At 37.5% G+C, this 14642-nt stretch overlaps 1 protein-coding gene across 2 annotated transcripts in view; it reads right to left on the bottom strand.

Moving 5' to 3' along the window:
- Positions 1 to 509: 509 nt before the first annotated feature.
- The window catches only part of VIRMA (vir like m6A methyltransferase associated), a 59932-nt gene continuing 45799 nt past the window's right edge, over positions 510 to 14642 (bottom strand). The window contains exons 17-24 of one of the 2 annotated variants that reach the window (XM_052651557.1): positions 11145 to 11277; positions 7892 to 8044; positions 7279 to 7439; positions 6292 to 6388; positions 5053 to 5219; positions 4266 to 4597; positions 1743 to 1886; positions 510 to 844 (exon numbers count right to left, since the gene is read on the bottom strand). In XM_052651557.1, the coding sequence (XP_052507517.1) occupies positions 690 to 844; positions 1743 to 1886; positions 4266 to 4597; positions 5053 to 5219; positions 6292 to 6388; positions 7279 to 7439; positions 7892 to 8044; positions 11145 to 11277 (1342 nt within the window). In that variant the 3' untranslated portion in view covers positions 510 to 689. The remainder of the gene's footprint in view (positions 845 to 1742; positions 1887 to 4265; positions 4598 to 5052; positions 5220 to 6291; positions 6389 to 7278; positions 7440 to 7891; positions 8045 to 11144; positions 11278 to 14642) is intronic. The other variant, XM_052651558.1, reaches the window with a different exon arrangement.

The raw sequence follows: 14642 nt of genomic DNA, 5'->3' as shown, positions 1-14642 counted from the left end.
CAGGTGTGCCATAGGACATTTTAAATTTCTGCGTGGAACACAGCTGTTGGATACGACACAAAATGCTAGCTCGCAGTAGTTCACCTCTTCAGTATTAGACTGCATCCTTTCCATGACAGTATGTCTTTGCAAAACTGCATTTTCAGCAGTTGAGGTAAGTACTGCACAAAAAGCATAGTGGAACAGAATACTGGCAGTGTTTAAGCTGATTCTAAGGTTTGAGAAATTGTGTAGCAACCACAATTACTTGTGGTCACAACATAAATTCTTGTTGTTTGGACCTAATAGCTTAATAAACAGAATTATTAGACATTTCTTTTGGCCCAGGTATACTGTAATACAACTGCAACGGTAAAGGGCACCATAAGCTGAGAAAGTACTGAGGATGTCTGTGGTATAGGCGAGATATACACTAAAACAGAACTGTCATTTCACTGATCATTTTTAACCTAGGAAATTTTCTAAACAGCCATTTAAGAATAGGACAAAATATATACAAACATACATACAAAGTTTTGATTTTTATTGAAATCTTGTGTTAGGTATCAAACAAAATTTGCTTTCTTCAGATAAAAATATTCTCTCAGATGTATCCAGGTAACTGCCAAGCCTAAATTGGTCCTCCAATGTCTTGTTTTTTACTGTCCTCATGAAATGTTCATATGCACTTAGGATGTTCCCAAGAATATTTATCGTGTAAAGGACCGTACGTGGCGACCTCTACCACTGCCTCCACTAACAAACTTTCCTCTCGACCCTCCACTGCCGCTATTTGCGCTTGCCCAGGAAGGCCCAAGCCCCCCACGACCTCTGGAAGCACGCTCACGAGGACTTGGGCGGTAGCCTGTAAAAGAAAGAATATGATTTTCAGTTGCAACATCCTTTCCTTTCCCATTATATAAATACGAACCTGGAACACCAAGCTCAAACTAAGACTACTGCTTGCTCCTTTTAATATTCAAGTGCAAGTTCTGTGACTGTGTTGAAGACCACTTTAAATAGTTAAATTGTCTAAATGTAAGAATTACATCTCAAATAAAGCTATTATTTTAAAAATGTGTATTTGGGACTTCCCTGGCAGTCCAGTGGTTAACAATCTGCACTTCCACTGCAAGGGCACAGGTAGGGGAATTAAGATCTCCCGTGCCTTATGGTGTGGTCAAAAAAAAAAAAAAGTGCATTTGAAACCAAAAGCTACATCTGACCAGAGAATTTCAGACTTGATATAGGAATGTTTTAGAGGGGAAAAAAAGGTTATATACTTACATACATAAGATAATCCTGTAACATAAAAGAATACAGTTGACCCTTGAACAACTTGAGGGTTAATCCAATATAATTTATGTTGGCCCTCATATCCAGAGGTTCCTCTGCATCCTTATTTCAAACCATGAACCGTATTTATTGTTAAAAAAAATCTGCATATAAAAATGGACAACCCTTGCAGTTCAAACCTGCGTTGTTCAAGAATCAAACTGTATACTCCATGAAGAAATCTCAGTTTAGTCAACATGAAACCACTCAGATTATACACACAGTTCAGAATCTAAAATTTTGAGAATTTATATGGAATATGTACACTGGGCACTCACTCACAGACATAAAATTACCTAGACTTCAGAATTATATGCATACATTCTAAAATATTCTCTCCCAGAATTAAAATATATGACTTTCAACAATCTGGAAAGGATAATTCGCCTCCCTCCTCCTCAGCAACAGCAAGAAGGAAGAATGTGTACCTGTGGAACTAAGTGGTCGTAATGGTGGAAGAGGGCCCCTGTTAAAATTGCTCTGGCCTCCACGACTTTCATTGTAAGTTCCTCGAGGAGTATTCTGAGCACTCCAACTGGAGCCTCTTGTTCCCTCCCGACGACTGTAGTTCCCTAAACACAGACAACACGATCCAAATGTACTTGCGCCACAGCTCTTCAACTGGATTAAGGGAGATACGACGTGTTTTTCTCAAATTTTCAAAAGCAATGGAAGAGAAAATATGGAATTTTGTACGTGAAATACAGGTAAGAATGGCAGCATTATATATAGTCAGAAGGAGAGGCTCTGGAACCAGACTGCCAGGGTTCAAATACTAGTTCTGCCTGTTATATTTTATGTGTCCTGGTCAGCTAACTGACAGGTTTTCTCTTCTGTTAACTGAGGGTACTAAAAGAAGCTACTTCATGAGGTTGATGAGAGTATTATATGTCAAGTGTTTAAAATAGTTCCTAACACAGCTGTGTGTTTACCAGTACTGTAAATATCTATTCTCTTTGGCTCTCATCCTCTCAACTCAAAAGCATGAAAACTTGTCATCAATCCACTAGAAAAATATGATTTCTGTAAGTTTATATTATAGAAATTCAGCTTCTAAAATCTTGAAACATTGAAAATAGATTAAATATAACATTAGGAAGCACGTAGATAAAAGAATCAATGGTGAACTACACAGAACAATTGTAAGGGAACTGTTGGTAAGGACAACCGTGAAAATAATGTATGGATATTATTTAGAAAGGATACACACAATTCTCAATGCGAATAGGAAAAGAGTTAGGCAAGACTTTTTTTAAGCTCAACAGTAATTATGTAATTAATCAAAAGTTAACTTAAAAAAAGTTAACTTAAAAAAAGATTTTTTTCACAGTGAACAACAAAATTCTGTAAAGCAATTATCCTTCAGTTAAAAAATAAATTAATTTAAAAAAAAGATTTTTTCCTATCCAATAAAGTACTTTGCAAATGGCACCATTGGTCTAGAGTTAGCTTAATTATAGCAACAAAAAAATACTTTACTTGAATCACTTCTATTCAATAGTCTAATACTGGTAGAACTCATTAGAAAACATATATTAAGCAGTTACCCTTAGCTTAGTCTCCAAAATTTACAAGCAGCTTATGACACTTAAGAACATCAAAACAAACAATCCACTCAAAAAATGGGCAGAATATCTGGAGAAACATTTCTCCAAAGTGGACATACAGATGTCTGACAGGCATGGAGAAAGAGGTTCAGCATCACTAGTTACTAGCGAAATGGAAATCAAAACCACAGTGAGGTTATCACTTCATACCAGTCAGAATGGCTGTCATCAAAAAATCCACAAACAACAAATGCTGGAGAGGGTGTGGAGAGAAGGGAACCCCCTACACAGCTGGCGGGAATGTAAATTGGTACGGCCACTGTGGAGAACAGCATGGAGGTTCCTTAAAAAATGGAAAACAGAGCTTCCATTGACCCCGCAATGCCATTCCCGGTCATATATCTGGAGAAAAACATGACCTGAAAGGACACGTGCACCCAATGCTCACTGCAGCACTGTTTACAATAGTCAAGACACGGAAGCCACCTAAATGGCCATCGACGGAGGACTGGATAAAGACGCGGTACATATGTGTATGTGTGTGTGTGTGCTAAGTCGTGTCCAATTCTTTGCAACCCTATGGACTACAGCCCTCCAGGCTTCTCTGTCCGTGGAATTTTCCAGGCAAGAATACTGGAGTGGGTTGCCGTTTCCTACTCCAAGGGATCTTTCTGACCCAGGGATTGAATCTGTGTCTCCTGTATCTTCTGCATTGGCAGGCGGGTCTTTACCACCAGCGCCACCTGGGAAGCCCATACACATACATACATATATACACATACATGCATATACACATGGTGTGCACAAACACACACACACACGCATATACACATGGTGTACACACACACTGGAATATTACCACCACACACACACACACACACACAGAGGAATATTACCGCCACTAAAAGGAGTAAGATAATGCCATCTGCAGCAACATGGACACTGGAATATTACCGACACACACACGCACACACACACGAATTGCAGCAAAATGGATGGAATTAGAGTGTCATACTGAGTGAGGTAAGTCAGACAGAGGAGAAATATCATATGACAGCCCTTATATGGGGAATCTAACAAGGAATGATACAAATGAACTTACTTACAAAACAGGAGACTCAGAAAACCAACTTATGGTTGCCGGGGGAAGTGATAGTTAGGGACTCTGGGAAGATCATGGACACACTGCTCTATTTGAAATGGATAAACCAACAAAGACTTCTTATACAGCACATGGAACTCTTCTCAATGTTATGTGCCAGCCTGGATGGGAGAGGGGTTTGGGGGAGGATGGAAACGTGTATGTATGGCTGAGCCCCTTTGCTATTCACCTGAAACTACCAAAACATGGTTAAACAGCAAAACAAAATAAAGAATTCAAAGTTTAAAAAAAAAAGTAGTTACCTTTTGAAGCAGGTGGTGTGAAAAACCTATTCTGACTGTGAAAAGCACCCCGTCCTCCCCGATTGCCTGAAAATCCACCACGCGACGAGATCTTCTGCGACACTTTGAGTGGCCGTTTTGGTGGTGGTATTCCGTCTTGAGGGACCACTTCTTTACTTTCAGCTGCAACAAAGTCATCCACATGCATAGATGGTGGTCTGCTTGTGTTCTGTTTTCTCTGACGAAAAATATCATGGGGTCGAATACCCTGTCCAAATCCTCCCCTGCCCCTTCCTCTTGGTGGTGGCACAACATGAGCTCGCTTGGCAGGTTCAATGTATTCAGATTTTCCACTATTAAAACAAAAACATTCCATGAACACCTCTCTTTTACATATTTCCAGCGAAAACATAAGTCAATCTTTGCAATACTGAAAACTGCACTATCAAATATTTCTTATCCTAATTGTATTAAATTTGCAACTATCCCTACCACCTTCCAGGGAAACACAACAAAACGAGCTAAGGATGGTACTCAACATTTTACTGATATGACTAACAATTTTTAAGAAATAACCCAGTTCGCTCTTTTTCAAATCTTCTAAACTCTCATAAAGTATAATAATATAACAAATGGACCAGGTATGTCCTGGCCAAATTATTATCTTTAAAAAAAATTCAAGGTGATACTTATGACTCAAGTATTACATCAGTGTCCTTTTTCCTTTAATAGTCACATGTTTTAAATTACACTAAAATAAATAACCTTACTTGATTCCAATCAAAATCTTCAGCAAAGTATATTTTACCTTGAAGTTATAAAGGTCTCGTGCTTGTGCTTCCCAAGTTTGAATCCTTTAGTTGTCTTGGTTCTTCCAGGAGATGATGGCTCTGACAGAAACGAGCGCTCTAATTCTGAGTGTAAGTCAAAGTCACTACAACATTTTTCAGAGAGCTCAATTAAGTCAACCTTTACCTGCAGTCATAAAAACGAAACAAAATGAAAAATGACCTTAAATGCAGCTATTCATGCAGCATTATACTTTAAATGTAACTATTAATATAACATTTGAATATAGCAATTCCAGTTTCCTAGTAACTATATTTGATTCTCATCAGCCTCTTTCCTTCATCTTTTCAAAAAGCAACATCATTGGTAGTTTAAAAAAAAAGTCTTAGGAATTCAGCTGCTTTTAATTCAGGGGTTGGGAGTGGGAAGTAGCATTTTTACTCAAAGGAGGGCTATTAGTCTGAGATCTGTGCTCCCTGACAAAGAACTCAGGGTTTCTCTATATAAATTAACAATGGAGTATCTCCAGAACTGTTCCAAAAGAATCTGAAATAACATACTCCACAAGCCTTGTACAGTCACTATGTTATAAACGAATTCTGTACCACAGATCCCCAAGTTTTATGAATTTAATGAGGTTCCAACCGAAGTCAACTTTCAGAGGAATGAAAATTATGTTTAGCTTAAGTTTTATCCAAATTAATTAAACCTAAAATACCAAAGTTGTGGCTGCCATCATCCTCCCTAATACATCTATGAGAAGCACAAAACAGACTCCATTAAAATCTTTATTTATACTTTTATCTACTCAGTATCAAGGTAAAGAATGTCAATTCCCATTCGCACTATATTCCTTTAGCAAATGTCTTTTTTACATTTCCCCAAATTAACAGCAGATACCACAACCTATTCCTCTCCTTAAACCCAAATACAGAAATCAATTATAATTTTGTTGGATACTATTCTATATCCTACAAATATAAGAAACCAAAGTGCTTCAGAGTACTTATGCAAAAACATGATTTTCCCCTCATTCTCAAATATACAGACCATTAATTAGAAAGAGGCAAAATCAGTGGCATAAAAAAAATAGTCCTGGACACCATTAAGTGGGCATCTGACATAAAAACAGTGCAGTATAGTCCTGAGACAGACTTTTGACAGCCATATAATATGTCATCTATTTTAGTGCTAACATCATGCAAAGAAACAAAAAAATCAACAATTTTTCCCTAAATATTTAGTAATAAAATTATACCAAATCCAGATCTGTATCAATCTCCTCAGCCTGAAATGGAGTGAACCACATAGATTTCAACTGATCATCCATGACATCAGCTAGCACATACGCAGTTCTAGAATAGAAAAAGTATTTCTTAAAAAGCAGAATTCCAAAATCAAGTGTTTTGGCTTAACTTTTAAGTAAAACCTGTGAACAACAGAATTAAAAATTTTACCCTCTAAAATATTGGCAAAATTAGCACTTTTAAAAAGACTCCTTCAAAAAAACTACTTAAGAATTAAGTATCCTTAAAAACTAGCAACTTGGAAATTAATCCTTTTGTAACAAATTTTGATTTTTCAATAAAATAAAACAGAGACCTAGCTTTCTTTCCAAAAAGCCAAATTTATAACAGTATACCAATGTGCAATTTTTCTAAATTTAGAGAATAATTTCAACACATTAAACACTCATTACCTCTAGAAGGACAGTGCTCCAAAGATCAAGAGCCATAGCCTCTAGACCAGGGATCAGTAAACTATGACCCTATTCGGCCAACCTGCTTTTGTACAGCCTGCAACCTAGGAATGGGTTCCACATTTTTAAAGCTTTTTAAAGAAAATCAAAAGAAACAAGCAAAAGCTATAGAAGTGTGTGCAACAGAGACTGAGCTTGGCCTGCAAAGTCTAGATTTCTTCTCACCAGCCCTCGTGTGCGTGCTGTGCCGTGTGCTCAGCTGTTCCCGACTCTGCGACCCCGTGGACCGGAGCCAGCCAGGCTCCTCTGTCCATGGAATTTTCCAGGCAAGCATGCTGCAGTGGGTTACCATTTCCTCCTCTAGGGAAATCTTCCTGACCCAGGGGTCAAACTCTGTCTCCAGCATCTCCTGCACTGGCAGGCAGATTCTCTACCACTGCGCCACCTGGGAAGCCCCTACAGAAAGTAATCTGCTGGCCTCTTCTAGATCCCAGACATTTGCATGTTTCCCACTATTACTCAACCACAAAACACTGCTTGTTTCACCTGTTGTTAAACAGATTCTGGAGAGATTCTGGAGCTGAAAGTACTGGTTCCACATCCTGGTCACCAAGAGGTAGAGGATCACCTGATGACTCTAGCATCTGCTTAAGTCCAACCACACTGTCCAACAGAGAATCCAGACTGTCATCATCTTTTGAATGCTCCTAGATACAAACAAAAGCAGAATAAGAAAATGCAGGTAAAACTTGAACATGTATGCCCATAATCTACTGACTCTTTAGTAGAAAAGATGGTATTCCATTACTAAGAAATTTGGGACACCATCAAGAAATTAGCAATATTATACATATTAAAGTAAAACAAACACCAAAAACACTTGCCATTTTATTTCTAAGTAATGGTATCAGGGGGCACTCTGCATTCAAACAATAGGTCATTCAAAAAGTACTGCCTTCATATACTCCTTAAAATTTATAACAGTATGGAGGACTTCACTCCAAATCATTAACTCAGAGTATAAACACCCAACTGAGAGTTCACTATTTTTAAAAGTCACTAGGAAAACTTGTACTAGTCAAATTGAGAAGAAAGTATGTCTTAGGAAGGAGCTGTTTTTGTTTCTGTTTTTGTTTTGTTTTGTTTTTCTTTTTTTTACCAAAACAAGCTTCTCTAGTTCAAGGAACAAATTTTCTGGACTTTCTTCTTTGCTTTGTAGAAGCTGTTTTAACTCTGCAGCATTAATACTCATCGTCCGTGCTGAATGAGCTCCCTCTACTTCCATGAGACCACTATCGTCTCCACAACATCCCTGTAAATGTCACACACAAGTTAAATTTGAGAGCAGAGAAATTTGCAAAAATGCTTCCAAAATTTCTCAGATATTTAAGATTGCGGCAATCTTCCCCTCAGCGTTTTGGTTTTTACATCAGTACAAACGGCTGGTTTTAAGAATTAGTCAGCTCAAAGCCGAAACAAGTTTTTCTTTACAACTCACAAAATAAACAAGTAAACACATTTCTCAACAAAAGTATCCAATGACAAACACACTGGCACTTGCAGGAAACAGAACATACTAATTGATACTCAAATTAATAAGAATGCCTGCTACAACAGCTAAAAAAAGCTGAACTTCCTTTTCTGGAGACATGGCAAACAACTAAAGAAAACAGTAACCATATATTTAAGACTATGTGCTGTCTACAGATAAAGTTATCATTTTCTGCTTTAAAAAATATGCCACATAATAAAGTGAATGTGGGAATGGTGAAAAAAATTCACCACACAAAGCAAATCTGTTCATAACAATAAATCCATCCGTATTGTCATATATGAAAGAAAACTTAAGTAGTTTCAAATCTTTAGAACACAGCTCTATTTTAAACATCTCAACATAAATATTGGTCCCACCATTTCCGATTCAGGACTCAGTATTTTTAAGTTAACAGTAACATTAAAATTTGTTTGTAGCTCTTACCATTTTTCCTTTAACTGGACACATTTCAGTGAAAACTAAATGAAAATTATTCTCCACAGATTTCCACTCAAACTGATACAGTGCCTGAAACACACTTGCTCCTTTCAGTAAACACTAGACTAAGGAGTCATTTACATGACATTAAGGAAAAGGACATGCAATTTTAATGAGAAATTCAATAAACCATATGTCTACAAGGGTTTTACCTGCTCTGTTTGGAAGCGGTGATAAAGGGTATGTTGATGATGGTCTACCTTATACTTTATTTTTTTTAGATGTATGAATTAACAGACTAGATATATTTTACAGAAAGAAGTACATTAATGAGATTACAAATTATTAAGGCATCTATCTGACTTCTTTTCTCATTTATTCATACCACTTTAAACGGGTGGGAAGCTCAGTACAGCTGAATCAAAAAGTATTATATGTTAAATGTTGGCTGCTCAGTCATGTCCAACTCTTTTGTGACCCCATGGACTACAGCCCGCCAGGCTCCTCTGTCCATGGAATTCTGCAGGCAAGAATGGTGGAGAGGGTAGCCATTCCCTTCTCCAGGACATCTTCCTGACCCAGGGATCAAACCCAGGTCTCCCACATTGCAGGCAGATTCTTTACCGTCTGAGCCACCAGGGAAACACTATAATGATTATTATTTTTCAAGGTCAGGAAAGGCAGAATAAAATAATCAAACTTTGAAAGAGAAAAACTATGAATGAATTAAAATATTTGGAATAAAATTAAAAGATAAAATATTTGGAAGGATGTAAAATTTCACCTCTCCCTCCTACCTTGCTTCTTCATTATTATAAACAGAAATTGAACAAAATAAAATACATTTTAAATTCTTATCTACTTGTTACTAAAAACAACCTTAGAAAATCTAGAGTCAAATTTAGCTTAATTTGAAGATTGCTCTCTCTATATATATACACATACATTACTGTGAAAAGTAGTAAAAGAATTTCTAAGGAGATTTTTTTAAATGATAATCTACAAAGTGATTTCAGGAAAATGAAAATTCTGTCAAAATATGTGATACCACTTCAAATCTCCATAATCATTTGTCAAACTCTTTAGCTATTAAACTATAGAAGATACTATGCAATTACACTAGGAAAAAGCCAGTAAGACATGGTCTCTGACCTAAGTGACGTAACACTCAGGTACTGGAAGAGGAAATGCTAAGTAGGCATATAAATGATCTATAAAAAGAAATCCAGTAACATGATGTGAAGTATACAGAAAGAAAAGTAATATTAACAGGCTTTGCAAATTGGGCTGTATTCAAATAGGCACTATAAATAGATCACAGTTTGACCAGGGAGAAAGAGAGACAGAGAGAGAAAACAGCAAACTAACAGAAGCGTGGCCAAGGAGACACACGTAAGTAGAGGAGATTATGGGTGGCGCCTCCCACTAAGGGAGAAGTGGTTGCAAAAGTAGCTTTTTGCCCTACAGTGACTAGTCCTGAATGCCATGCTAAAAAGTCTGGAATCTATTCTATAGACACCAGAAGTTATTGGAGAGTAGAGTGATATGATCTGCTGTCTGCTTTAGGAAGTTATGAACTCATACAGAACTATTCACAATGTACCAAAGAAGTAAATGCTTGGAAGGAAAAACTGGAAAGAGAGTTGATACAGCACTCTGCAAGAAAATATCAACAGACAGCTAAGAGTAATGCAAAAACTGAACATAAATTCTGGAGTGGGAAAGGACAATAAGTCAAACAAAAAATTCACTAGAGGGGCTCAAGAGCAGATCTGAGCTGGCAAAAAAAAAAAAAAAGAATCTGTGAACTTGAACACAGTCGACTGAGATTATCCATTTTAAGGAACAGAAAGAAAAACATGAAGAACCATGAGCACCGCCTCAAAAGATGCTTGTGGAGATACTATCAAGAGTATCAAAACACGTATAATAAAGGGTCTCAGAAGAGGAAGAAAGAGTCAGAAAAAATATCTAAAGAAATGGTGACTAGAAACTTTACAAATCTGATGAAAAACATTAATTTACACTTTCAAGACGCTCAACAAACTCCAAGTAGAACAAACTTAATCCACTCTTAACACATGATCAAGAGCTAAAAACAAAGAATCTTGAAAGCAGTAAGAGGTGACTCAACTAATAAAAGATTAACAAGTGATTTATTGTCAAAAACCATGGAAGCCACAACGCAGTAGGAAAACATATTCAAACAGCTGAAAGAATTAAGAATAATACCTAATAAATTCTACTCTTAACAATCTATTTTTTTTATAAATCAAAAACCCATACTTTTAGTGGGGTGAGGACATATGAAAAAAATGGTATTTAAGTTCCAAGTTCCAAATAACATCATTCCAAGATATTTTTGAACCCAAGTGATTTTTTTAACATATGCATAAGTTTGTAAATATGAGAAATACCAAATACATATATATACACTTACCATTGTATCAGAATTAAGAATTTGTCTCATAAATTCCAAAAATGAAGATGCAAGTTCACCTGTGTCTTTACTAAATGTGCTGACCACTCGTTTCAGTAAACTATGCAGAGCATTACTATTTTTCCTTAAAGAACTGTAAATAAAGAAAATAGGCAATGTTTTAAAATTTGAGCATATAAATCTGGCATGAGAAATGAACTATCTCAGTTCTGACAAAATTTAGTAAATTAAAATGTTACATTTCAAGAAGAGTAAAAAAGTACTTTAGTTTATCTGTCATACAAACCATGTAACAAAGCATTTCTTTTTATAGTTGACATCTCCTTTTAAAGAAGATAAGACTTCAAAAGGGTTGCCCTCATAGCTTCAGTGGTAAGGAATCCGCCTGCAATGCAGGAGGCCCAGGTCTGCTCCCCGAGTCTAGAGGAGAGGCCTGACGGGCTATGGTCCATGTGGTCGCACAGAGCTGGACATGATAGGCATGCATGTACACAAACTTTAAAACCACAGAAAGAAAAAAACTCCCCCAAATAACAAAGCTACAAAACTTGGCAAATACATTCTCAGGTTCCTTTTAGAACACTTTTTTATAACCTGGGGATTTCTCTAACATAAAGAAGTTATAGCTGTCTCGAAAGCCTGCTGCTGCTGCTGCTGCTGCTGCTAAGTCGCTTCAGTCGTGTCTGACTCTGTGCGACCCCATAGACAGCAGCCCACCAGGTTCTAACATCCCTGGGATTCTCCAGGCAAGAGTACTGGAGTGGGTTGCCATTGCCTTCTCCGCTCAAAAGCCTAACTTATGTAATAACTACAAAGGATGATTATCTTTATGACACTGTAATCTGACAGAAAGAAACCAAAGGTATAAAGTAAGCATCAGTACACTTTTTATGTAAAAGGCCTAATGATAAATATTTTAGGCTTTACAGGGTTATACAGAACTCAATCTGCCCTCTATACAAAACAATAGTCTCAGTCACAGCTACTCAATGGCCAATGTAGTGGGAAAGCATCTGTAGACAGCACATAAATTTTGACTATGTTCCAATAAACGCTGGATTTGGCCTGTGGCCCACAATTTACCAACCTCTTTACAGAGAGGTTTCAGCGTAAGAAATAATCATGCTATGTGTCCAAAATCATGACAATACATAGTCCTGCTAAAATTATGCATTTACATAGATCTTAGTTGATCAAAATAAAAGTTCAAGACTTGGATAAAGCAATACAAAATGGAGAAAGATAGGACTTGCGCTCATGAGAACTTTATAAAAATAATGAAACGGACAAAGCACAACAAATGGAATGAGATTAAACAAAGAGATAGTACAATCAACGGAAAAAGCTTAGGTTAAAAATCGGATTATACCAATTACTAGCCTCTACTTATAACTTTAAGAGAATGAGCCTTATTTAGATGGTTTATCAAAAACTGGGGTCCACTGCATACCCTTTAGAATGTCTACAATTAAAAAGGAAACTAGCAATACTAAAATCTGGAATTTTGTCACTCAACTTGTAGCAAAGTTGTCTATAAAAGGGTGGCACACGACTGCTGGGGTGATGGCTTTGCACGGAAATGTGATAGTAGATACATGACTGTCAAAATCCACAGAACTGTGTATCACAAAACATGGATGAGGTTACAAAGAAAGGGGGAAAGTTAGGATCCACCCTCTGATACTGTATTAGAATCAAAATACTGGTTTTCCAGGCAAGTGTACTGGAGTGAGTTGCCATTTCCTTCTCCAGGAGATCTTCCTGACCCAGGGATTGAACCCGGGTCTCCTGCATTGTAGACAGATGCTTTACCATCTAAGCCACCAAGGAAGCCCTTTAAAATACATACACACAATAAATAGATGGGGAAAAAAAATGTTGATTTTTTTGGTAAATGCATGAGTTAGGACACATATATTTCCCAGCCCTAGTCAACGAGAAAAACCAAAATTAGTGATGTAAGTTGAACAACAAAATAAATAATGACATACTGTTCAATTAGTACACAACAAAAAAACTTAATGTCCACAAGTCCGTATGGATATAAATACCCACATAAGTAAATAAATGGGGAAAAGTGATGAATTCATCCTTGCAGAGGATAATGAAGTGAAAAAGGAATAAGAAAAATAGGAAATCACTATTAAAACACCATGGGCTTGTCCGCCTGCCGAAGGAGGAGACGTAGGAGACACCAGCTTGATCCCTGGGTCGGGAAGATCTCCTGGAGAAGGAAATAGCAATCCACTCCAGTATTCTTTCCTGGAAAAATCCATGGACAGAGGAGCCTGGCAGGCTTCAGTCCATGGGGTTGCAAAGAGTCAGATATGACTGAGCGTGCATGCACACACACACACACATTAAAACACCACGGTAATAACTGACATGTGCCAAGATTCACTGATGGACAGTAAAATGACTGGATGAAAATTTTAAGTAGAAATAGGACATTTACATAGTCTTGAAGTATATTATTCAAAATGTTTAGTATTTAAAAACAGAAAATTAGTAAGTTTGCTGTGCAGAATCCTAGCAGACAGCATCTCAGTTTGGTGACCAAGGTTAGCATCATCAGTAAGGCAGATTTATTTCCTGATATGATGTACTCAGAACATTACTAGAAAAACTGGTAAAATCTAAGCAAGTTCTGTATTTTGGTTAACAGTATTATGTCAAGTTTAGTTTCTTAATTTTGACAAATATTCAATGGTTATTCAAGACACCAACATAAGGACAGGGATAAGGGTAAGTTGGATGAAGGGTGTATCTGAGCTCTGTACTATTATTTTGTAATTTTTCTGAAAGTCTAAAATCATCTCAAAAAAAGTTTTTTGAGTGAGGCCTGTCTCAGGACTAGAGGATATAGTGATCTATTTATTTAAAAAGCCAGATCACACTATACCTCTGCTCAAAACCTCATAATGGCTCTTGCGTGTATGTGTGTATGTTAGTCGCTCAGATGTGTCCAACTCTTTGTGATTCCACAGCCTGCCAGGTTCCTCTGTCCATGGGATTCCCCCAGCAAGAATACTAGGGTGGGTAGCCATTTCCTTCTCTAGGGAATCTTCCTGTCCCAGGGATCAAACCTGGATCTCCGGCATTGCAGGTGGATTCTTCACCATCTGAGTCACCAGGGAAGCCCACAATGGCCCTTATAAGTAACTCTAAAGGCCCCTGATGACCTGCCCTTCCCTCACCTACCCACTACCTCTCTGACCCAGGGCCCTGTCATTTTCCAACGTGCTTACTCACTTCAAGAGCCCCCACCATGGTCTGCAGGCCCTTTCTCAGACAAGCCAGGCATACCACACGCAGTTGCTCTCCCCCAGCATGTTAACATGTCTCACTCACCTCCCTCAGCTCTTTGCTCAAGGACCACCTTCTCAGTGAGGACGTCCCTGATTACCTCCTCAGACTTCTAATGGCAACTCTCCCCCTCACTTCGGCACTCGCCATTCCTTTGCTCTATTTTATGTTGTTTTATAACACACTGTGTAT

Source organism: Budorcas taxicolor, chromosome 14, assembly GCF_023091745.1.
Source record: "Budorcas taxicolor isolate Tak-1 chromosome 14, Takin1.1, whole genome shotgun sequence".
Taxonomy (NCBI): Eukaryota; Metazoa; Chordata; class Mammalia; order Artiodactyla; family Bovidae; genus Budorcas; species Budorcas taxicolor.
This window is presented reverse-complemented; position numbering and strand designations above follow the sequence as displayed.